This window comes from Melospiza georgiana, chromosome 1 (genome assembly GCF_028018845.1).
Source record: "Melospiza georgiana isolate bMelGeo1 chromosome 1, bMelGeo1.pri, whole genome shotgun sequence".
NCBI classification, from domain to species: Eukaryota; Metazoa; Chordata; class Aves; order Passeriformes; family Passerellidae; genus Melospiza; species Melospiza georgiana.
In genome coordinates, this window is record NC_080430.1 from 23146374 (window position 1) to 23169646 (window position 23273).

The 23273-nt window shown below is 40.5% G+C and overlaps 2 protein-coding genes across 4 annotated transcripts; both read left to right on the forward strand.

The window, feature by feature from the left end:
- The first annotated feature begins 60 nt into the window (after window positions 1-60).
- Window positions 61-13029, forward strand: GTPBP10 (GTP binding protein 10). Of its 2 annotated transcripts, none has more exons than XM_058026881.1 (10): window positions 61-193; window positions 626-814; window positions 908-999; window positions 2036-2180; window positions 4676-4749; window positions 5676-5728; window positions 8578-8685; window positions 9177-9254; window positions 11388-11511; window positions 12237-13029. In XM_058026881.1, the coding sequence occupies exons 2-10, from the start codon at window positions 675-677 to the stop codon at window positions 12455-12457; spliced, it is 1035 nt and encodes a 344-aa protein (XP_057882864.1). In that variant the 5' UTR covers window positions 61-193; window positions 626-674; the 3' UTR covers window positions 12458-13029. The 2 variants fall into 2 exon arrangements, with proteins under 2 accessions (XP_057882864.1, XP_057882855.1); XM_058026872.1 differs by having other exon boundaries at window positions 78-193; window positions 621-814.
- Window positions 13030-14473: 1444 nt separating this feature from the next.
- Window positions 14474-22954, forward strand: CLDN12 (claudin 12). 2 transcript variants are annotated; one of them, XM_058037645.1, is made up of 3 exons: window positions 14474-14554; window positions 16824-16890; window positions 18978-22954. In XM_058037645.1, the coding sequence occupies exon 3, from the start codon at window positions 19000-19002 to the stop codon at window positions 19735-19737; it is 738 nt and encodes a 245-aa protein (XP_057893628.1). In that variant the 5' UTR covers window positions 14474-14554; window positions 16824-16890; window positions 18978-18999; the 3' UTR covers window positions 19738-22954. The 2 variants fall into 2 exon arrangements, with proteins under 2 accessions (XP_057893628.1, XP_057893636.1); XM_058037653.1 differs by lacking the exon at window positions 14474-14554 and adding an exon at window positions 14723-14740.
- Window positions 22955-23273: the final 319 nt, after the last annotated feature.

Here is a 23273-nt window from a genome sequence, read left to right on the forward strand (position 1 = left end):
CGGGAGCCCAAGACCGGGCCAGGCCGGGCCGCGCCTGCGCGTCTGCGGGGCCGGCTCTGCGCTGCCGCCGTGCGGTCCCCGGAGCTCACCCGCCCTCCTGCCCCGTACCCTGTGCACAGCCACGGGCCTGGGCTCGGGCCCGGCGGAGGCTGCCCCCGCCATGGTGCGGTGCGGCGCCGCGGTGCTGCGGAAGGTCAGTGCGGCCGGCGCGGGGAGCGGTGGGGACGGTGCCGCAGGCGGCGCTCGGGTGGCGGGGAGCCGCGGTCCCGCTTGCGGGGCCTCTTCGGGAGTTCCCATGTGCCGGGTGGTGCGGTCCGGTCCCGTCCCGTCCCGTCCCGCCCGGGCTGCCCGCAGCGCCCTCAGGGCCCGGCGGCGATGTCCCGCCCTGGCGGCACACGCGGGACTCCGCCGGCCCGGCCCGGGGCCCTGCGCGCCGTGAGGGGTCGCTGCCGGGGAAGCCATGCCAAACATTGATTAAAAACTACACGCTCTGCTTTCTGAAGTTTCATCCAGTGCCATGAAAGATCAGTCCAAGCGGTTTTACACGTGGATTTGTATTTCTGTGAAGCGAAATACAAAGAGAAGGTAATTAACTGGTGTTGAAACTGTTGTTTTATTAGTACAGCAACTTCATAGACGATTTGCGGGTTTATGTGAGAGGAGGAACCGGTGGAATGGGTTATCCTAACCTGGGAGGGGAAGGAGGAAGAGGTGGTGATGTCTGGTTCGTCGCCCGAGAAAGGACTACCTTAAAGAGCATTAGGGAGAAATATCCCCAGAAGCGATTTGTAGCTGGAACGGGAGCCAACAGCAGGTAAGAATTTATTTAATGAAAGTTGTTATTGACATCTTTTACAAAAAGCAAAATGTCAGCCTAAAGTACTAAGCATGGTTTAATTTCTCCCAGTGTTAAAGCTCTAAAAGGTGAAAAAGGAAAAGATTGTGAAGTTCATGTGCCTTTGGGAATTTCAGTTGTTGACGATGATGGCAAGCAGATTGGTAAGAACCTTTGCTTAGTTTTAAAGTATCTAATGTTTGTCACGTTTATTGATAACATCTGGTGAATTTCTAATAGTAGGATGTTTTAAGGGTAGAGGTTTTCCAAAATATGTCTATGTTTTTCTTTGGGCAAAGAGTTGACAAATACACTGTAAAAATTGTTGGAAAAGCAGGCACCCCTTCCAGAAATTAGGAGTAGTTGATCTGTATCACTACATACAAGTCCTTTGCTGTTGGAAACAAGTGTTAAAGGCTGGAAGCCATACTGATGCTCCACGGAACCATTCATGACTCACATAAGTTATGTCTCCATAAAGCCAAGTAAATGTCCCTATATCTTTACTGAATTATGAAAATGCTCAAAAGACAAAGATCCTTGCTGAATTATAGGTTACTTAAAATGCATTTCTGTTTTTTACTCACCAGGAAGATCTCTTTCAATACTCTTGGAATAGCTCTCAGTGGTTCCTTCACAGTTTCTCAGAGTTTTTTCTTTTCAGACTGTTTAGAAGTCAAACTAAATTCCCAAATTGCCCTGGTTTGGATGTTTAACTACATTGGATGTATTGCAAGATTTGTTTATGAATGCAGGCATATCATGGGGCTAAAGATATTCAAGTGTTGTTCTTTTTTTTGTTTTTTGGTTTTTTTTAATTATTTTAACCCTAAGGGAGATATCGTAGTCTGCATCTTAATGGAAAAATGTGAGCCATCTGAAGGGAGCCACATCTCTATCAATGAATGTTTTTCCTTGCATTCTTAAATTAAATATTGGAGGGTTCAGAACCTCCATCTTGGCCATACTTGGCCTGCCTGCAGTTTTCTTGAGGTGACTGATTGTATGACAGAGAAGAATACTGGGTGTGATGGTTTTCCTTTGTTGCCAGACAAGGAAAAAATCACCATCACCTTGAGGGCACAGTTCTTGCAAGGAAGAGTACACAAAATTGTCTTATAACTGGAGACATTTAAATGGAAAATCACAAGTGAGCTACTGCAAGGGATTGTGTTTTTTCACTAACAAATTTATTTTCAGGAGAGCTTAATGCAGCAGGAGAGAGATTCTTAGCAGCTCGTGGAGGTCTTGGAGGCTCTTTGGCTACAAACTTTCTGCCTTGCAAAGGTCAGAGGAGAACTGTTCACCTTGATTTGAAACTTATAGCAGATGTTGGCTTAGTTGGGTAAGTACAGTAGTTTGAAAACTAATATTAGAAAACAAAGTAGTACATTTCAGATTTGACTTCAAAGAAATTTGGGTGTTTGGATGATGAGTGTTAATTGTACATTTGCATTGTCACCTAAGTTATTTGCAGTTTGAAAAAATGAGATTGAGTTTAAAGCTCTTAAAATTAATTTTAACATTTGAAAGTGTTCATTATGTTTTGATGAGTGAAGGGCTTCATGAATCAGGATAATACATAATTAGTAATATAATTGTGATGGTCACAATATTATTAGCACAATATCTATTAAGTAGGTAGGAGGTGCAAAACAGAGCCAAGAACACTGCATATTGCATGTTTACCTTCATGGCACTGGCCCGGGTAGATCCTTTCAGTAGCAATTCTGAAGACAATGCCAAAGGCTATGTTTCCTCCTCTCCCAAAAAACCAGCTTGTAATGTTGGAAGGAAGTAACTGCAAACTAGAACAGGAGGACTTGCATGTCCATGTTGCTCTTTTATAACAATGCAGATAAATATATTTTTATTTGGAGAAAGCTTTCAACAGCCTACACTTGTAGTGCAGTACAACTATTGTTCTATTCAGCATCTGCTAACATAAATCAGCCCTGTGGTCCTTATTAATAAAAAACATAGGAAACATGAAATGATGAGTTTGAGGTGGAAATAGTTTTGCTGGTATATACCAATAAAATATGGAAACTTGAAGACAGCATGGATAAAAAATGAAACTTGAAGACAGGTTGATAGACTAACTATATTTTTCTTTTTTATTACAAATAATTTTGACAGTATAAAATTTCTCTAAAGTTATACAATTTTCAGTTGGTTTTCAGTAATTACATGACAGAATTTTTTTCTTGTTTTGATCAGTGTGAAAGTACAGGAGTTTTATGATGGTGATGCTTCTTTAATCTTGTATTTCAGCTGACAGTTTGCCTTCAAAATGGACACAAAAATCATTATCAGTCAATTAGAGAAGCATATAATTTTCTTATTGAGAGTATGAATCAGCCTCCAGTGGTTGTGGTTGTACTTTGATCTCTTTGTGTTTGCTATTTTTGCCTTTTTTGTGAGTGGTTTGCTATTAGATCAGGTAAAAAAAAAACTATGTAGACTTGAGAAAGGCCCATCAAGTTTGGGTACAGGTTGTGATGTGTTAGTCTAGGTTGCAATTTAAACTTCAAAGAACATAATCTACCTCAGTAGTAACAAAGTGCTTTCTTGAGTATATGACCCGAGTAACCTTGTGGAATGTCTTTAAGGCACCTTTCAACATCAGAGTGTATGAAAACTGCTCTCAGTAGTTTCCCTATTTATACAAGAGCCATTGGGTTGCTTTCATTTTTTTAAGAAATATTTATGTACAGCCCCTTTATAAAGGCCTACAGTATAGTACCAGCCTTGTTAACAGGCCATGGTTCTCCGTGCAGTCAAGTGGAGACTGTTTGGTTTTCTGTGGGACACCTGCCTTTGTATCTTGTGACTGTGTTGAGTTCCCTGTAGACAGAGTTTTCTTTGATCATTCTGAGATGAATATTTATGAATTTGATTGGAACAAAGTCTTGTGTGGACTTTCTGGGTGGAGTATGTGCTAAGAATAAGGACGGTAGTCTATCCTTGGGTGTCAGGATTAACTTCAAGTTTCACATGCGTCAAAGCTATTGTGCCTTTTCTAGCTCAGGTTAATCTTTAAAACAAGTGGGTGTTACAATTTCAGTCTTAACTTAGGTTTTCATTTCAGTGGGTAGATGTATTCTGTGAAGAAGCTTTTGTAAAAGCTAGTGTATCCCTTAAGGAACACTTGTTGTAGGATGCAGGTATGGATATCCCTGGTAAAGTGAAAATATTATAACAGGTGTGCACAGACCAGCTCCCAGGTGTTCTTCTAGGTTTACTTGGTAGCAGAACAGGTAGGTTAGGACTAATTTCAGGATCCCTCATACAACTGCCTTAAAACCACTCTCTCTGAGTTCACATTTGCTTTGCTCTGTTAGCTAAACTCTAGCATAGGTAGCATTGGTACTTATAGTGTAGACTTTGTAAACCCTGATGTGTATGCTGAGAGACTGTAAATCCAGCTGGTAAGATATATTTGCATGACAGGTTTTTAGAATGGAAGCATAATTTACAAAATTAGCTATAGCACATGAAGAGTGAATCCAAGTGTACCTGGATGGTAATGCTGTATTTCTGTCTGAGTGACTTTGAAAGATTTCCCTTAAATATATTACACCTGTATTTACATAACTCTCCTGCCTGCATCCTTAGGAGGATGTTGGATTTGGATGTTGGATGTAGAAAAATTATTCAGATTTGATGTCAAAAAGTAAATCATAATGATCTAGGGCTTGTTTGTTTTGTTAAAAAAAAATTAGTCTGAGTAAATGAGTGCAAAAATGAGTTGATAGCATCAAAGAGCATATTTGGAAATAAATACACAGGAATCATGTAGGTGTTTATTCAGTGTATTAATCCCGACTTTCCTTCTAGGTTTCCAAATGCAGGAAAGTCGTCCTTGTTAAGCAAGATTTCTCATGCCAAACCTGAGATTGCAAATTATGCATGTAAGTTCCTACTCTTATTTTTAGAGCAGCAATATTTCCTGAGAAAGAAAAGAAGTCTTTTTGCTGACTTGCTTATAGTAAAAGTTTATAATAAAGAATAGGGTAGCAATGTTGCCTGGCTTTTTAATTATAAGAAATACTTCAAGGAGATATTTGCTGCCTCAATGTCCAGTTCTTTACCCATCTCAGTTTTTCATGTATACACCCCATAATGCTTCAACCTGTTAATGCAGGCTCTATTTAACATTTATTTTTGTCTCAGCCCCTTTTATTGCAACTGAGACTCTCTGTGGTGTGCAATATCCTCAGCCTACAGAATACCTACTGTCAAGTTCCTTTGCCTAAACATCTTACATGCTTTAGAACTTACTGTCACTTGCAACAGAGAAGGTTTTGGCATTTTAATCTGTCCACTGAAAAACAGACAAAAATTTTTTATTTTTTTTCTATCAGTAAGTTCAAATTAGTATCTGAACTTCTTTAATTAAAAAGTGCAAGTACCAGTAATTCCTACTGACTTTTTTGCACCATCCCCAATTCTCTACAGCCTTTTCTCAGTTTGAAGAGTCCTATCTCACTTTATCTCTCATTGTTTTATCCCTGTTTGGAAGCTAATCCATAGTCTAGGTAATAGTTTTTGTGTCTGAGACTTCTCTACCTTCACTATTCCCATTTTGGAATGACTGGGGCAGAACTGCAGAAAGAGATAAGACTTAGTGAAGCACTGGATTTTTTTGGCCTAATTTTCATCTATCTTATTTTGCTTTTTCTTTATTCCTTTTCCTTTTTTAATTTTTTTTTGCTACTGCACATTTGTTTAATTTAAATACACTGAGAAAGTTCTACAATATTTAAATGTTTTGTAAGTTTAACATTTTTTTTAATGTTGAAACCAATTTTGTTTTCTTCCTGTCCCCTTGCCACAGTCACAACAATACAGCCTGAACTAGGAAAGATCATGTATGCAGACTATAAGCAGGTGGGTATGAAACCTCACTCTGTTTGTTAAAGTTATAAGGACTGACTACTTACGTTGCTTAACAGAATTTCAGGAGGAGAATGAAAACTTGTAGGTATTTTCATATGTGTATCCAAATCAAATGAAATTGCATGGGCTTAACAGGAGTTGTGAGAAAAATACTGTTTTATGAAGTAATAATAAGAGAGTTTCATAGCCAAATACAGTATTATGATGTAGAGCTTATTTCAAGTCACTTTAATAAATGGCTTCCCATTTTCCCTTCCCTCCCTTCTGTGGTTCTAATCCTGGCTTACAATCTTAGAGATATGAAATTGTTTATAGAATTGAGATTGCTGTGTCCTAGTGTACTCTTAAAAGTTTAGGACTTGGAAAAAAATCATTGTTTCAGAAATCAGCCTGTTATTTTTATTTAGAAGAAGCAAATTTCTTGCAAGTTGCCTGTACAGAGAGCTCTGGACTGAGTGAGTAATTTTCAGAATGCAAATAATGGCAGATTTGTCCAATAGCTGAAGGTCTACGTTAGTGAATGACAGGGAGTTTTGTGATTGTAACCCTGCCACCATAACTTCTTATTATGACTTTCAAGATTGGCTGTTCTAACATTTTTAGGGGTTTTTTTTTGTCTATGTGGCATTTTTGTTGGTTTGGTTTGTTTTTGGGGATGTAGAGGTTTTTTTGTTTAGTGGATTGGGTTTTTGAATTAAAACTGAAATAGTGTGATGTGATTGTGATTACCTGAACAGCCAGGATAGTGCACTACCTGAGAGGTGAGGCACCTGGGTCCAGTTCCTTTTGAAATAGGCTGTGGTTGCGAAAGACTGCTGGAGTTATGGCCCTACCACTTGAATTTTTGTGAGCTCTGTTCCACCCAGCTTCGTCAGATAAAAGTTGTCAGATTAATTCTGGGGTGCCTGGAATCCTTTCTACGGTATCCACTGATGGGGAAACCAGTGTTAAATGAGACTAGAGAGGGTAATAGATTTTGGACCCCAGCTTCACTTAAAAATTGCAGCAAACATTTTCATTCCTCAAGCTTGAATCTTCTTTGATGTGCTTTTACTTTGTTTTTGAAGTGTATGATACATGCAGCACTGGACTCATCATTTTCAAGATAAAAGGCGAGCGTATAAAAGGGTTTCAGATGAGTTAACCAGAAAAACATAACCCTCAGATATGAAAAGACAAAAAACTATTGTTTCTGCTTTCAGAACCACTAATGCTAGGGAGATTCAGTAGCTGATGCTTGAAACCTTAATTTAACAAACTTCAAGTAAACTGTGTATTAAAGAAAGTCTAGTTTGTCTGCTTCCCTGCAAAGATGCAATATGTCTAAGGGAATTTTTTTTTAATATTCATTTTATCTGCTAGTTTAGAGTAGTTTATCCTGGAATGCTATGCTGCAAATAAACAGGATTTTTCATAGCCCTTTCAAAAAACTGTCTATCATGAGTGAGGATCTCTTGCTCATACTGGTGTATTTTTCTCCAGCAAGAGATCTACTTGAACTCCTGGCTTTCTTTTCTGAAGTCTTTTTCTTGTCATAGCCAGTGATCCTTTTTGTTGGCCATTTCTACAGTTTATGGTTTTTATACCAAACTGTTGGGGGCTATATAGGAACTATATGGACAAAATACTTGTTTCCTAAAGTCAAGGGAACTAAGGGTTGTGATCAAGGGGAACCTCTGGGGTAAGAGGAGGTACTTTCCATATTGCAACTGCTGAAGCCAAAACATAAACCATGTAATTAACAGCAATAATTGAGGTGTCTTTTCTGTATCACTCAAAGGACAATGATTCATTTTTTCCTAAAGAACATTGATATTTTTAAAGAGATATGTGAGAATTTGCTCATTTTATCTTAGTACAGTATAAAAAAGAAAATATGTGCAAGTTTCCCAGTGCTGTCTGTCATTACTGCGTGGAAAAAATAATAAAGACACAGAAGCAGAGGACCTGAGTAGAGTTGGGTTTCAGGTCTCAGTACCAGATCATGAAAACTAGCAGAATCACTTACATTTTCTACCAGAGTATCTGAGCCCCCTTCTGCACTAAGTAGCACACTGGAAATTTTATGGTATGCTGGCTTCAGGGACTGTTCAGTTTAATCCAGTTCCTGTCTAAATGGGCATTAGATAGATTTGAAGATCCTACCTTTGCTCTTCTTTACTTCACTCTGTCTTGGCTTTCTGTGACTTACTGAGTAGCCATTTTGGGGGTTTCATTATCATTCTGCTTTTTTTTGGTCTGCCTCAGCTGTCCCAACAGGTCTCTCAGCCAGCAGAGAAAGTGACAAGGTCCCTGTTCATTGTGGCAGTCTTTGCTGGGCTCTGTCTGGAAGCTGATTGATTAATCAAAGTCTCATTTGAGCTGAAGAGCAGAAATCAAATTCTTGTAGCTGCTCATGCTCAGGGGAGCAGTGTTAAGTGGGTTTGTATTTGGAGTAATGATACTCTGTAGCCACAAGGAACAGACTTTATTTGCTGTCTCAGTGACAGTTTGAATTCTCTGCAAATGTGATAGCATAAGCTGCTCACCTTTCAGAGTCTGTTTTATTCTCAGGTAATAGCTACATTTTGTAAGATCTCTACTGAGGTATTATTACCCTCTATTTTGTACTTTGCAGACAGCTATAAAAAATGGGAGACATGAGGAGCACCAGGTCTGTGTAATAGCAGCATTTTGTTTAATCTGCTTCTAATAATAGATTGTAAATGTATTGAAACAGCCAATGCATATTATTTTGTCTGGGTTCTTTTGTCCATGTATAGTGATAATCACTGTTGATAGTTTAAAGCCCTTGGGTTTGCTCACTGGAAGTATTTTGTTTGAAACTTTTGTTTTCCTAGATTTCAGTAGCTGATCTCCCAGGACTGATTGAAGGTGCACATGCAAACAAAGGAATGGGCCATAAATTTCTCAAACATGTAGAGAGAACCAAACAACTTCTCTTAGTTGTAAGTTAAATAAAATTTACAGTTTATTGAAATCAAAGTGTAATAAATAAAATATATCTTAATTGCAATGTAGTTGGAATTTAGAAAATTATTTATAATTTGTGTGATTGTTATAAATATAGCAGTAATTGTGTTTACAGGATGGACCACTCAAATGACTAATGATAAATTAAGTTCTTAAACAGAATTTATGATTGAAAATTTCTGATTAATTTAGAATAGTGAAGTGTTCCAAGCATAACAAAAGCATGGGTTTTTTTTCCTGTAAGATTCCCATAAGTTTAAAAAACAGGCCTTTGAGAAACACTGCATGAGAGTTAGCCAGTTTGTGCCTGCAGCGTCTGATGTTTCTGTGCTGTTTAGTTGCTGTTGTTTGCCCAGGAGTGAACACATTGCTATGGACATTCCAGGGCAAAGTAGTTGATTGAGAGTACCTTGATACTGTAACAAAATTTTACACCACAAAACTTGTTTTTGTGTAACTTTTTCAGGTTGATATTTCTGGGTTTCAGCTGTCTATGAAGACTCAGTTCAGAACAGCATTTGAAACGATATTGCTTCTAACAAAGGTAAGTTCTCATCTTCCTATGTGACAGCTGTAGTTATGTGTTGAGTCAAGAGGATGGCTCAGATTTGATTGAGAAACATTCAAATGTTAGGGTGTCTTCTGGATTTATAATATAAGGCCAGTGACCAAAGAGATTCTCCAAAATGATGAAGTTTTTATTTTCACTTGTCCAGGTTAAACTGCTCTAGTTTATATTGGGTACCAATTATTAATAGAATTGATTAATCTATGCAGGATGTGGGATATTTCTTACAAGTCAAGTAAAGGTAAAAAGACACATAATTTTCAGTTCCCCAATCCAGTAGCATTTTAAGAAGTAGAAATGTGTGGTTACAGTTAAAGCCCTGCCTTGATGCCCTTACTGCATAGACCAACATCAGGCCCTAGCTTTGCAGACATTCACTGTTTGCACCCCTTAACTATGCTTCTGATTCAAATAATACATATTATGTCATTTTAAATTTATCTCTAACTGTGTGACTTAAATTCATGAATCTTATGCATTTCAGGTATAGCTGTTTATTTTAAGTTTATTCAGGTTGGGATTTTCTAATATTAAAATATTTAAGAATTATAACACTCTGCAAAAGATTTTCTTATATGTTTTATAGTCTGAAGTTTTTCTGAAATAGATTTTGTGTTCATAGATGTCAGTATAAACAGAAACCAAAACTCTCATTCTTTCTGTAACTGGCATTTCAGAATGAGCTAGCCTGTTTACCTGAAATCTATTTTTGAGCAAAAATATGAATCACTGAACATTATATCCGGCTAGTGGATGCAGGGAAGGCTGTAGATGTTGTTTTTCTGGATTTCAGCAAGGCCTTCGACACTGTATCCCATAGCATACTCCTACACAAGCTAGCTGGCCGTGGTCTGGATAGGAATACCCTTTGCTGGGTTAGGAACTGGCTGGATGGCCGGGCCCAGAGAGTGCTGGTGAATGGTGTCACATCTAGCTGGCAACCAGTCACCAGTGGTGTCCCTCAGGGGTCTGTGTTGGGACCAGCTTTGTTCAATATTTTTATTGATGATATGGATGAGGGCTTAGAGTCTTTTATTAGTAGTTTCGCTGACGATACCAAATTGGGAATGAGTGTAGATCAATTAGAGGGGTGTAGGGTTCTTCAGAAAGACTTGGAAAGGCTGGACACATGGACAGAATCAAACGGGATGAGCTTCAATAAGTCCAAGTGCCGAGTATTGCACTTCGGCCATAATAATCCCCTGTACCGATACAAGCTGGGGACGGAATGGCTGGACAGTGCTCAGGTGGAAAGGGACCTGGGGGTGCTGGTTGACAGTCGATTGAATATGAGCCAGCAGTGTGCCCAGGTAGCCAAGAAGGCCAATGCCATCCTGGCCAGTATCAGAAATGGAGTGGCCAGCAGGAGCAGGGAGGTCATTCTTCCCCTGTACTCGGCACTGGTGAGGCCTCACTTGGAGTATTGCATCCAGTTCTGGGCCCCTCACTTTAGGAGGGACGTCGAGTTACTTGAGCGTGTCCAGAGGAGAGCAACGAAACTAATAAAGGGCTTGGAACACAAGCCATATGAAGAGCGACTGAGGGAGCTGGGGTTGTTCAGCCTGGAGAAAAGGAGACTAAGGGGTGACCTCATCACTCTCTACAACTTCCTGAAGGGTGGCTGTAGTGAGCTGGGGGTCGGCCTCTTTCTCCGGGCAACAACGGATAGAACAAGAGGACACAGTCTCAAGTTGCGTCAAGGTAGATGTAAGTTAGAAGTAAGAAGGAAATACTTCACAGAAAGAGTGGTCAGAAACTGGAATCATTTACCCAGTGAGGTGGTGGAGGCATCATCCCTTGAAGAATTTAAAAAAAGACTGGATGTGGCACTTGCTGCCATGATCTAGTTGAACAGTTAGAACATCGGCTGGACTAGATGATCTTATAGGTCTCTTCCAGTCTTGAAAATTCTGTGATTCTGTGATTCTGATTCTGTGATTTTCTCCTGTGCTGTAATATATCAGCCTTGAGCACCTGAGTCAAACTCACAGCTGCTTGGGCAAGAAGGGCTATTTGGGCAATCAAACAAATGCAAGAGGAGATGTAAAACTGAAGTAGCCCTTGTTAAACTACAGATACTTACTAAGGGAAATTTACTTTTCTTTTAAGGAACTGGAGCTGTACAAAGAGGAAGTTGTAACAAAGCCTGCACTTCTTGCCATCAATAAAATGGATTTGCCTTGTGCAAAGGATAACTTGGATGAACTTATGACACAACTAGAGAACCCTCAGGGTAAAGGAAATTCCAGTAATAACTTTCCTCAAAAGTAGTAGTAAGATTTCATATGGATAACTCTGCATTGGCAGAGAGTTGTTTGAAACTGACGTCAGCTATTAAATTTATTATTTGAACATATGTTTAAAATCACTTCCTGCATTAAGAGCTCTGTTTATATGCATTTGTAATGGCTTCACTGTTTGGAAAAGATTGTAATAAAATAGAGATATCCCAGATGATCTTTCCCAACCATGATATGAGAGAGTAAGCTTCCAGTCTAGGTGTCTGGAATAACAGTAACCTGCACAGAAGGTCCCTCACAGGCACTGACACATGTACCATTTGGCATAAACATGGGAAAATTCTGGAAAGGTCTACGTAGGTTTATTTTAGTCTTCCAGTTGCATTGGGGTGAATTGCTTTCTCTTTCCTGGAGTGTAGAAACCAGAAAAGCTTAAGACCATATTCTCTCATATTTTGCAATTTGGGATTTCTTTGTGCTCACTGGAAGTGTATAGAATCTTCTCATGGCAGCATTAAGAATGGTATAACTGCTTTATTATTGCTTGTCTTCTGAGATTTGAGAAGACTAATTGTGCAGATAGTATGTATATTAATTGCAGCCATGTTTATAACTGTAATTTATTAAAGTTTATTTTCTACATTTAATGGGATTTTATGGGCTTTGAAGTGATACAGTATTTGGGGATTGTACTAACACTTTATATACAAATTTTCAGACTTCTTTCACTTACTAGAGGAAGAAATGATTCCAGAAAATACTCTTGAATTCAGAGAGGTGATTCCTGTATCTACATATACTGGAGAAGGAATTGAGGAACTCAAAACATGTCTAAGAAAATCCATAGATGAGCAAGCAGAGCACGTGAATGAAGAATATCGGAAAAAGAAACTCCTGCTTTTACAAACTTCCAAAGAAGAACAAATGAATAGAAGCTGACATTCCTGAATGGACCCAGCACATTTAATATTTTAACTATGCACATGAAACCTTTGTGCAGACTTTCCATTTAATTGTTCCTTCTTCCCTCACTGCCTGCTTCCCTCCATTTGTTGAGGCACGTGGGTAGGGCACAGTTGGGAAAGAGACAAGGGGTTTTTTATTTATGTTGGCTACAAAGCTCAACAATGTAAAGACCAAAGCATGTGTAACTCAAAGCACTGCTTGACAACTGAGGCTCCCTGGAATATTTCTGCCAAGTGAGAGAAATGGAGGGAATATAACTTGCACAAAGGAGCAAGTTCAACAACTCTGCATGTCCTGTGGGCATCAGAAGAACCAAAGGAAGTTCCTGATGGAGGAATTTTCCAGGGTCTGGGCCTTCTAAGATGAACATAAGTTCTGCTATTGTGACAGGCTTTGTTGGTTTTAAGAATTTAAAGGAAAACATATAAATGGCTACTAGGAAGTGACTTGTAGGAGCACAAAAAGCAAGACTGATGTTGGAGGTTTTTTTGGCACCTGCTGGTGCCTACTGTAGTCATCTTAGTTGTATAAATCCTGATTTCAAATTCCTATGCTTAATTTGTGATCCCTTCCTTTTATGGAGTTGTTTGGTTTATGTTACATGTCAGTGAAGAAAATGGCTTTTTCTCAACAGAACTGTACATTTTTGGAAATATTTAGTGTTCTAGATTATATATTACAAGAAGTCACAATCACACTTTAATTTTTAAAAAAATTTGAAGTCCTCTATTGTCAGGGCGTTTTCTACTTCAAAGCTATTAAATTGCTTGTAAAGCAAAATAAGATTGAATACATCAAAGCCTTCTAGTTTGGTTTGCTTTTGTAATATATGTATCATACCCTGCTTCTTTAGATTTTGTTAAAGCAGTAATTGGGAGGAAAGGTACGGTTTGTCATAATGCATTGTCATCTACTGCAAAAGTGGCATACCTTCTGGGTGATTTCTCATGTGCAGCTCCACACCACAGCAGTGATTCCTTCTTCTTCTCAGTACAGCCAACAAACTCCAACTCTCCCCTCACCCAGCTACCCCACTCTTTTGTAGCACTCGTTGTATTGGCCACAGCTGTGGCCTGTTAAGGGCAGGCCTGTTCCTAATCTTTGGTGATTGGTACAGCTGCATCTCCTCAGGTGTGAGATTGCCTTCTGCACTATTTTCTTACATTCTATCCCTCCACAATAATGCGTCTATTTTATCATTGGTATTGGCTCTCACTGTGATTTTCCTCTAATTTTACTGTGTTCAGGGCTAATATGCTTTCACTGATGCTAAGAATAGGCCGTCTGTTTTACAGAGTTGCAGAATGAATCAGGTTGGGAAAGACCTGTGAGATTGAGTCCAACCAATGATCAAACACTACTTTGTCAGCTAGACCATGGCATTCAGTGTTTCCTTAAACACCTCTTCCCTCCACCTTCCTGGGCAGCCTATTACCCTTTCTGTGAAGAAATTCCTCATGATGTCCAATCTGAATCTGTCTGCCCTGGTACAGACTGAGGCCATCTCCTCTCAGCCTGTCACTGGTTTCCTGGGAGAGAAGAGACCGACCCCCACCTGGCTACAACCTCCTTTCAGGGGGTTGTACAGCGATATCATCACCCCTGAGCCCCCTTCCCTGCAGGGTATTTCATAGCTGAAAATAGCATTTTGTTTTTCCCAGACTTTGTGAAAGCTGGTCTTAATGAGTGAGGTTAAGGGGCAGTGGGGGTGTGTTTGGCCTGAGAGGCAGCATGGTTTACTGGAGCTGTCCGCCGTGGGCCGCAGCTGCCTGCCGCAGTCGGGTTCCTCGGACCTGCAGTCAGCTGCCTTATCGCAGGGACGTGTTTTAGACCATCGCCGTTTCCAGCCCGTGCTGGCGAAGTTCTCCACCCTGCAGGAAGCGGAGAGCCCCAGGCGGGCGGGCCCGGCAGGCGGCCGGGAGCCGAGCTGGGCCGGACCGAGAGCCGAGCCCGCAGTGCGCCGGCGCCCCGCCCCGCCCCACAAGGCCCCGCGCGGCCGCGGCCTCCCCTCAGCGCGGCGGCTCCGCGGCCGGAGCGGCGGCCATGGCGCCTCCTGAGCGCGGCGGCAAGGTGAGCGGGCTCGGGGAGCGGGCTCGGGGAGCGGGCTCGGCCCCGGCACGGCCAGCCCGGGCCCTGCGGCGCTTCCCGGCTCCCCCGCGAGTCCGGGCTCGCTGTGGCGGGCGGGGATCGGCGGCGCTCCCCGGGGGGACGCTATGTGTTCTCTCCGTGCGTCAGCTACTCTTTCCGATTCAGTCGGTAAAATAATTACCCCTGTTTCAAGTTTTTCTTGGAAGTCCTAATTTGTTAGCTAGGATCGTTAGTTCTAACCCGGTACATCTATATTTAATTTTAAAAGGAGTTTTGTAGAACGTGGAACTGCATGATTGATTCCCGGAATCAAAGAGCGGTGGCAGTGGTTCTGAGGCAGTCCCTTGAAACTGGCGAGCTTTAGGCCTCCGGTTCCGGTGGCCAGTTAGTCAAAAGTCGTGAAAAATTTTGAACTGCTCATGCTGTTGTGGATAGTCAGGCAGTGGTTTGTGTTGATGAATTATACTGTGGCTTCTCTCCTGCAGGGCTTTACAAAACAGTGATGCTTCCCAGACCGTGGGCTTCTCAAGGCCATGCAAGGGAACAGAGCTGGTTTTACTAAATTCTGAATTATGTCTATAGTAAATGTCCTTTTGTTGTCTTTTTTTCATTATTTTATCTTGTGGACCTTTAATGACTTACCAGTTTTTAACCAGCTTCAGCCAGCATCTCTTTACAGCAACATGGATCTTTAGAATAGGGCGTAAAATCTGTCCCTGCTAAGGGGTGCTATTAGGAATGGTAGCTTCTGTGGATCAGATAGAAGGGCCTTCCACAGTACAGCTTTAAAATCCTTGGGATGGAAGAAGCTGAAGCCAAGAATCTAAGGCAAGGCAGGGTTTTATCTGGCCAAAGTGTATTTTCTTCCCTTGGGACAACTAGCTAACAAGTGATTGAGGTCCCTAGTTGTTCAACACCACCAGGATTAGACAGTAAAATCAGATGGACTAAGGAGAGAAAGAGAAAACCAAAAGAAACTCCATTTTTGCAAAAATGAGTTGGGTATTGGGGAATATTCCATAGCTGCTCTGAATCTGTTTATTACAACACAAGTTTCATCATTTAATGGGAGGGACTCCTGGGCTGGGCACAGCTCCCTCTGACAGCTTTGTTTGCCTGCACTAATTTCCTACTTAATTATGTTGTTGTGGTTGTTCATGGGTGTGAACCTGCAGAGGAGGGAGGTCTGTGTGTTTATCTTGGCTTCAGCTGCAAATTGCACAAAAAGCTTGAAAACTCATAAGTAATGTTGTGAACAAAAGCTGCTGCTCCAGGCTGTGTGACTGCAGTTGTGTCTTATGTGCAATAGCATTCTTATTAATGAGTTTCCAAATCTGAAACCCTCTTTCTCATTCAGTGAAAAAATCAGGGTTCATGGCTGTGTTGTAAAGTCTCTTTCTTGCCCTAGATAGTTTGATAGAAGGATTTCTTTGATGTTTTTGTAGGTGATGGAGCCTGTTCGTATATGAATTTAATAATATTTCAGGGTTTGATATGGGTAGTTTAGAATAAACTCTTTCTTTGCACGTGATAGCCCAACAAATTCGGCTGTAGGTTGTAACTTTTAACAGTTGCACACTGACATACTTGGAGGTCTGATGCTGTCCAGTAGTAAAGTGATTTACCTATTATGACCTGCAGATTTGATCTTGGGACTTAGATGTGGGGGTAGAAAATCCACAAGAGGATCTTTTCCTCTGGAAAATCTGGACAGCCATTGAAAAGGCATTCCCAGTGTTTCCTGGTTTTCTCCAATTTCCTTGAAACCTTTGTGTAGAAGGCAGGAAGGAATACAGACCCACAAGATATATAAACAATTTAGAGTTTGTTCTTTGTTTTCTGACATTAAATAATCATGGCACCCTTTCCTCACTGCTGGTTAAGTGCAGCCTGGAACCTAACATCTGCAGGAATCATTCTGTATGACTTCTTATGGATTTTTTGCTAAAAACATAAAATTCAGGATGCAAACTCTGTGTTTTGGAACGCCTATGAGAGAAGCAGTTTTTTGCACCTTTGTCTTTTGAGATGAATAGATAGAGAACAAGCTCTGGAGAAAAAAATTGAAGAAAGAAATAAAAAAGTAGTTTGAGTTGTGTTTTTTAAATAAGAGCAAATTGTAGAAGGTGGTGTAATTGGCCTAATGCAAACGTAACTGATATTCCTAATTCCTGAATTGCAGTGTAAATGCTGTTGCTGAAATTGCATGAAACAAATGTGATGTTGACTCTTTCTTTGTTCTGTTTCTTAGATGCAGTAACACCTTTTTCCTGCTTACAGAAGTTGCTAAGGTTTCTGTTGGTTTGAGGACACTGCTGGTAAGTGCACTGAAGCCATCTAATTAAGACAACACCTGTTTTGTTACTCTCTTTGTCAGGGACCTGAAGCTATAATTGCAGTCATCAAGCCAGCAATATTTGCAAGATGAGATAGGTCTCCCTCTATGGAAGGGATGGTGGATAATATGCCTATTTGCTGCAATCTACTACTGCAAATGAATTTTCAGAAACAGCAGGTTTCTGAAAATGGTCAGTCGTGTTTATTCCAGCTGGTTCACATATAGCTGTATCTTGGAGTATCACTTGAAGTGATACTATCTTGGATACATATCTTGGAGTATGCCCTGTCTGCATGGAAGTTTTATCCAGGTAAAGGCAAGCTCTTCATAGAAGAGCAAAAGCATCAAGCTTGAGGAGAGCAAAATTTGATGTAATATTAGATTTAGCCTTGAAGTTCATTTGTTATAGTTCCATTTTCTTGCAAGTTGATTGTTTTGACCTTACTGAAGCATCATATTAAAATAATCATAATGGAAATACTTCTCTGGTCGCCCTACCCAGGGGCTCTCCTGTTAGTGACCTGCCATGTGAAAAGTTTACTGCCATGGGAAGAGAAGGTTGCCCACGCTCACCTATCCTTAGCAACAATACAATGCTGTCTTTTTGACAAATAAGGTAGTTTTTAGCATAAATGTCGTTGTCATTGTTTCTTTCCAGAGTGCTTCTTTGGAATCTAGGCTGTGATCAGCACTTAAATGAAAGTGTCCACATTCCAGTGCAATTCTTCAGGGTTAAATGGCATAAAATAATTGCCTAATGGTTTCTTAGGAAACAAATTGAACTTCATTTATTTGTCTATAAATCAATAAAATTCTGGCTAGCTGTATGGCTTGATAATGCTTTTAGTGTTTTTCCAGTATACATGGGAATTCCTTACCTGAAAACTGGAGCTCCCTCGTAATTGGATGTTTGCAGGTATAAAAGAAGAGTGAGGGATCAGATCTGGTTGCCTTTTTGTTTGCAGCCATGTCTGTAACCTTTCTGTAATACACTCAGTTACCTGTATATGCATTAAACAGAACTTCTGGTACTTAAGGGATTGGTTTGTGACTTTGAGCATTTGATAGATATGCTCAGTGTAGTATAATAAACTGGAAGAAATTTCAGGAGGAGTTTATAACTGAATGGCACTCAGTAAGAATTTGCAAAGTATCTCTTCATTTTTAGGTACTGTAATTCTTAGTGTCCAGCTTCAAGTACACTCTGGGGTAAATGCTCAGTGCCTGTTATGTATTAGGCTTCTTTGAAATATCTTGATCATGCAGAGAAGGGATAACTGATAACTTGAATTGTCTTTTATTTTTTTAAGTTTTTGTTTGTTTTGTAAAGGCCCATCATTGAGACTGCTTCTCAGCATCTCTATGGACAAGAGGCTATAGTAGGTATGCAGACAGTGGTAATATTGAAAAGGAAGCAGTATTAACACTTGCTCTGGAGTGAAAAATGTGAAAGCTGAAAAGTCATCTGCTTTCTGTAATTGTATGCTTGGACAGTTGATTCTGAAAGGCAGGAGTAGTGAGGCAGAACTGTGAGTTGCTGTTGAAAAATTCATAGTAAGTTACTCAGCAGAGCCTCCACCACTATCTCACAGCTCTTGTCAACAGTTTGGCCTATATAAAATGTGTATAACTGCCTACATAGGCATTCCCTGCCAGTCTAATGATGCAGGTTTTAAGCAACTCCCTTTTACTCATGCAGCAGTGTGGCAGGACTGAGCATGCACTCTGATACTGTATCTGGGCTAAAGACAGGGAGCTGCCAGCTGAGGACAGGTGAACTTAAATCATGGCTGTGTAGACTCACACATTCAAACGTGCTTCTTTTTCACCTTGAACACAGCAACTTCAACAGTCTGTCAGCTGAGAAGTCATAAGTCTGTGAAATAACCTGACATTTGATTAAAGCATGAATTTAGTAGTTTTTAAGACAGTGTTACCACTGTCTTAAGCATGTCAGACAAAGAAGGTGCCACAAAGTTAGTGCCTACTAGCTGTCATCTGACTTTATTAAAATCAACAGTTAACAGTAGTTAGTCCTGTGTCCATGGTTTTTCTTTCTAATCGCAGGAGACAACCTCTGTGGGCAAGTATGGGCTGCCGGGACGTTCACGCGGCGACCGTGCTGGCCTTCCTCAGCGGCACAGCCTCGGTAGCTGGGCTCCTTGCAGCCGTTCTGCTTCCAAACTGGAGGCAGATGAGACTGTACACGTACAACAAGAACGAGAGGAACGTGACGGTTTACACCGGACTCTGGATTAAGTGCGCGCGCTTTGATGGGAGCAGAGACTGCGTGATCTATGACCCGCAGTGGTACACGGCTGTGGATCAGCTGGATTTGCGTGTTCTACAGTTTGCCCTTCCTCTGAGTATGTTCACTGCTGTCTCAGCTCTGTTCCTCTGCATGATTGGCATGTGTAACACGGCCTTTGTATCCACCGTGCCAAACGTCAAACTGGCCAAGTGCCTGGTAAACAGTGCAGGCTGCCATCTCGTGGCCGGCCTCTTGTTCCTGCTTGCCTGTGCCATTTGTCTCATTCCGTCCATCTGGGTCATTTTTTATAACAATTATCTGAACAGGAAATACGAGCCCATCTTCAGCTTTGACATCTCTGTATTTATTGCCATTGCCAGTGCTGGCGGTCTGTTTTTCACTTCTATCATGCTGTTCCTATGGTACTGTGCATGCAAAAGCCTCCCTTCTCCTTTCTGGCAGCCCCTGTATTCCCACGCCCCCAGCATGCACAGCTATGCCTCTCAGCCCTACTCCGCACGTTCTCGCCTCTCTGCCGTAGAAATCGACATTCCTGTTGTGACACATTCATCTTAAGGAGACAAAGCCTTGGAAGCCAAGTTCTTGTGCTCGTTCAAGCCATGAAAATTGTGGGCTTGATTCTCTGTGCTGCCCTGCACTGAGCATAATTCTTTGTAAGGTCAAGTTTCCCAAGGCACAAAGCCATGGAGGCCTGAGTTCAGCAAGTCTGTTGCTGTTCTGGTCTGTTTGTTACTTCTTGACTACCTTTCCTTTTTTTTTCCTTCTTATTTTTTGACTCTGAGCTCACTACAGTCACAGTTGCTGCTAATGCTGGATCAGTACACTAACAATTGTATGCATCCATCCTTTTGCTTGCTGATGTCAAAGGAGGTTTGGACGCCTTTAAAATTTAATAAGCTATTTCTAGATCCCAATCTCATTGTAAGACCCTTGCACTCGTGTATTGTCCAGATGCAGGCAGTGGAACTGGGTGTAGGGGATTCACTGAGTTTCTTGTTCATCCAGACCCACATATTGTAATATGTGATGTCTGAAAAGGGTGTTTGGCAGACTGATTCAGTTCTGTGCACTGTTATTTGGTTTTTTGCTGTACACACAAACAGATACCTGCTTTGGAACTTCTGTAACAGAATTAGTGCCAAATTACCCTTTATTTTCAACGTAGCTGTCAGAAGGAATAAAACTGATTTAACTAGGAATGTTGTTCTGTGCTCTAATAGCATTTTGTGAATTACTGGAGGCTAGAAATCTTTTGTGAATTTTATTTCTAGTCTGTTTTTTACTGAGTTAGCAAATTCACAAGATCTATTTTGACATTAAAAGTAAAAACACTAGTATTTTAATATTGCGATTAGAACCTTGGATGTTTTATTTGAAGGCCTTCTTAAAAATGGATTTTCAAGTATGATGTAAAGTGTTCAGTTCTGGAGAGAAATGTCACTTCCTACAAGGAAGGTTAGGAAAATCATGAAGAATTATGAAGACTATGAAAGATCCTTTTGAAACACTGTGTACAAGCTATAACAACATCTCTCTGAAAAGGGAATTATAACCCTGGGGAGAGATTTTTTTTAATCTAGATGTTTTTTAAAAGTGTATATACAAGGACCAATGAGCCTGTGTTTTTTTCATAGTTGATCTTTATGGTTGATGGACTTTTCATGCTGTATCTTATTTCATTACTGATTAAGACTTAACCTTTTCAGCTTGGTTCTTTAACACCTTTCAAATTCAGCTATTTTAAAATCCAGTTATTTCCCCTGCTGCCACCTCATAAATGCAGAAAGTTTCCTGATCCTATTTTCCGTAAGATGCTATTTTGAGTAACTTCTGAGCTGCACTGTGTAGCTCTGCAAGGATGAAGAGGGATTGTAAATTCCCAACCTGGGATGTCTTTAAATCACTTTTTGCCTTCTAAAATACAGAGCAGGAGATGAGACCTAAGGATCCAAGCTCTTTAATATGGGCTTTGACATTACTTGAAAATTTCATGACAGTGAGTTGAAGAGTGCTATAATTAAAGCAAGCATTTGATTCTCTCAGGTTTTGGTAAATTAAGATCTTATGTTTAAGATGTCATCCCAGTAAGGAAAGCTGTTTTGATTGGTGGCATTCTGGAGCTTAGTGGATATTTGCATTTCATTAACCCCAGAATAAATTTGGTTTTCTAAAAAAAAAAAATCAAATCAGTTTCTTTAATTCCAGTTCTGAAGATTCATCCAAGGTCCTGAAAACCATTTAGTTTCCTCCTCTAGGTGTTAGGAATAGAAACAAGTACTGTACTGGGCAAATCTTGGTCTGTTAAAATTTGTGAAATAACAGTATGCAAAGAAAGATCGTGTTTTAGCTGGCAGATCTCAGACTTCAGTGGATTGAGGGAGGAAGCTGATCTCTATCATAATTCCCAGCATTGTCAGTAAAGTGCCAGGCCTTTAACACAGTGCTTGATTTAACAGCAGTCTTAAGGAATTAACACTGTAGACAATAAAGAGTATGTAAAAAGATATTCCTCTAAAGGCCTAAACATGATACTCTTTTAGGTTTACAGGGTATGAGAGTATGAAGTATCTTTTTTAATGAGATCATGGGATTAGGACATGTGTAATGACATGCAAGCCAAGATTTTCTCTTCAAAACTGAACTTTGCTTTACTGTTCATCTGCTTGTCCAGCACTGTTGCTGGTTTAGCTGCCCATCTCCCTTAATGCCTTGTAAGGTCAAAGCAAAGGGGCCGCTGGTGTGTGATTTAATGTCATCTTGCTTCTGCATCACTTCAGTGTCTTTCCTTCTTTGTGCCTTGCTTCAGTTATGTGTTAGCCAGCAAATGTTACAGTCAGCATCTGATACACTCTTTGAGCCTGAATTTGTGAAGTATTTTGATCATTTTTAAGAATTGATGAATGTGTCTCTTGGTGACTTAAAAAGGAGCTGAATTTTCAGCGTCTCCAGAACAAGAATAACAGCCTGGCAAACTGTTGCTTTCTACAAAAATATAAGTTTAGCCAGTGTTGTTCTTCTCTGTGCACTTTAATAGCAGATGCCTCTGACAGCTCTTTTGTATTCTGACTTTGATTTTTATGCACAGAACTTTTAATTAGTATTTGCTGCTGCCTAAGCTGATAACTTGTTGGTTTGAAAATTGTGTCTTTCCAAAAGCCAGAGATGAATGAGTTATGAAAAGAGGGGCTCCAGAAGATAATGGTTTCCAGCATAGGTTTCAGTTAGCAAGAAGACTCTTGCATCATGTTCTATCACCGAAGCATAGCTGGTTTTCTTTCATCAATGCCGTTAATATGTTTCTGCTGAATCCTAAGTGAAGTTACCTGGAAGTGCTGTGCTGTATTTCCTTTGTTACAGGAAGACATGGCCAACCTGTGACACTTGAGCTGAGTGCCACTCCAACTTCTTTTTTTTTGCTAAGGTTGCCATCGTGCCCAGCACCAGGGCTGGGGAGTGACAGGCCTCCCTGGACTGGGAGGGAGCACATGTCCTGCAGGTGTGCCTGCCAGGGAACAGCCTTTGGGGAGCAGTTAGCACCCCTGCCTCTGACCAGCTGCACCTTCCTGGGCACTGCTGTGTGCAGGACAAGCACTTGGGGTCTGAACAGAAAGATTTTTATTTGTACCTTGTGCAGTAAAGGTTGGGTGCTCTGGGATTACAGGAAACTGTCTTTTTTTAAGTATTTCTGTCCAACTTCTTTAAATTGTGTTAAGTGTTGGTTCTTTTTATGTGAAACAGATGATATGTATTTTTAATAAAAGAGTCTCATACAGATGCAGTGTATTTTGATTAATTTTGTTGAAAACAGTAGCTGCTAGAATATGAAAGACTTTATCTTTCAATATTGATCACCAGATCAGGTGACCACTGTTGATCACCAGAGTATTTTGAACCTTAACTGGTTTAAAATGTGTATACTGCATTTTAGCTGCCTAATTTTATGGAACTCCTGCTTTGAGAGAAACAAAACAATTTTTTTTAAGCATCACAAAACCCCAAACCAGCCCTTCTGAAAAGGGAGGATAAGCCAAACTCCTGCCCTCCCATCTGCTGTGCAGGATGTGCTGCCTCCCGACCTGTGAAAGTCATTT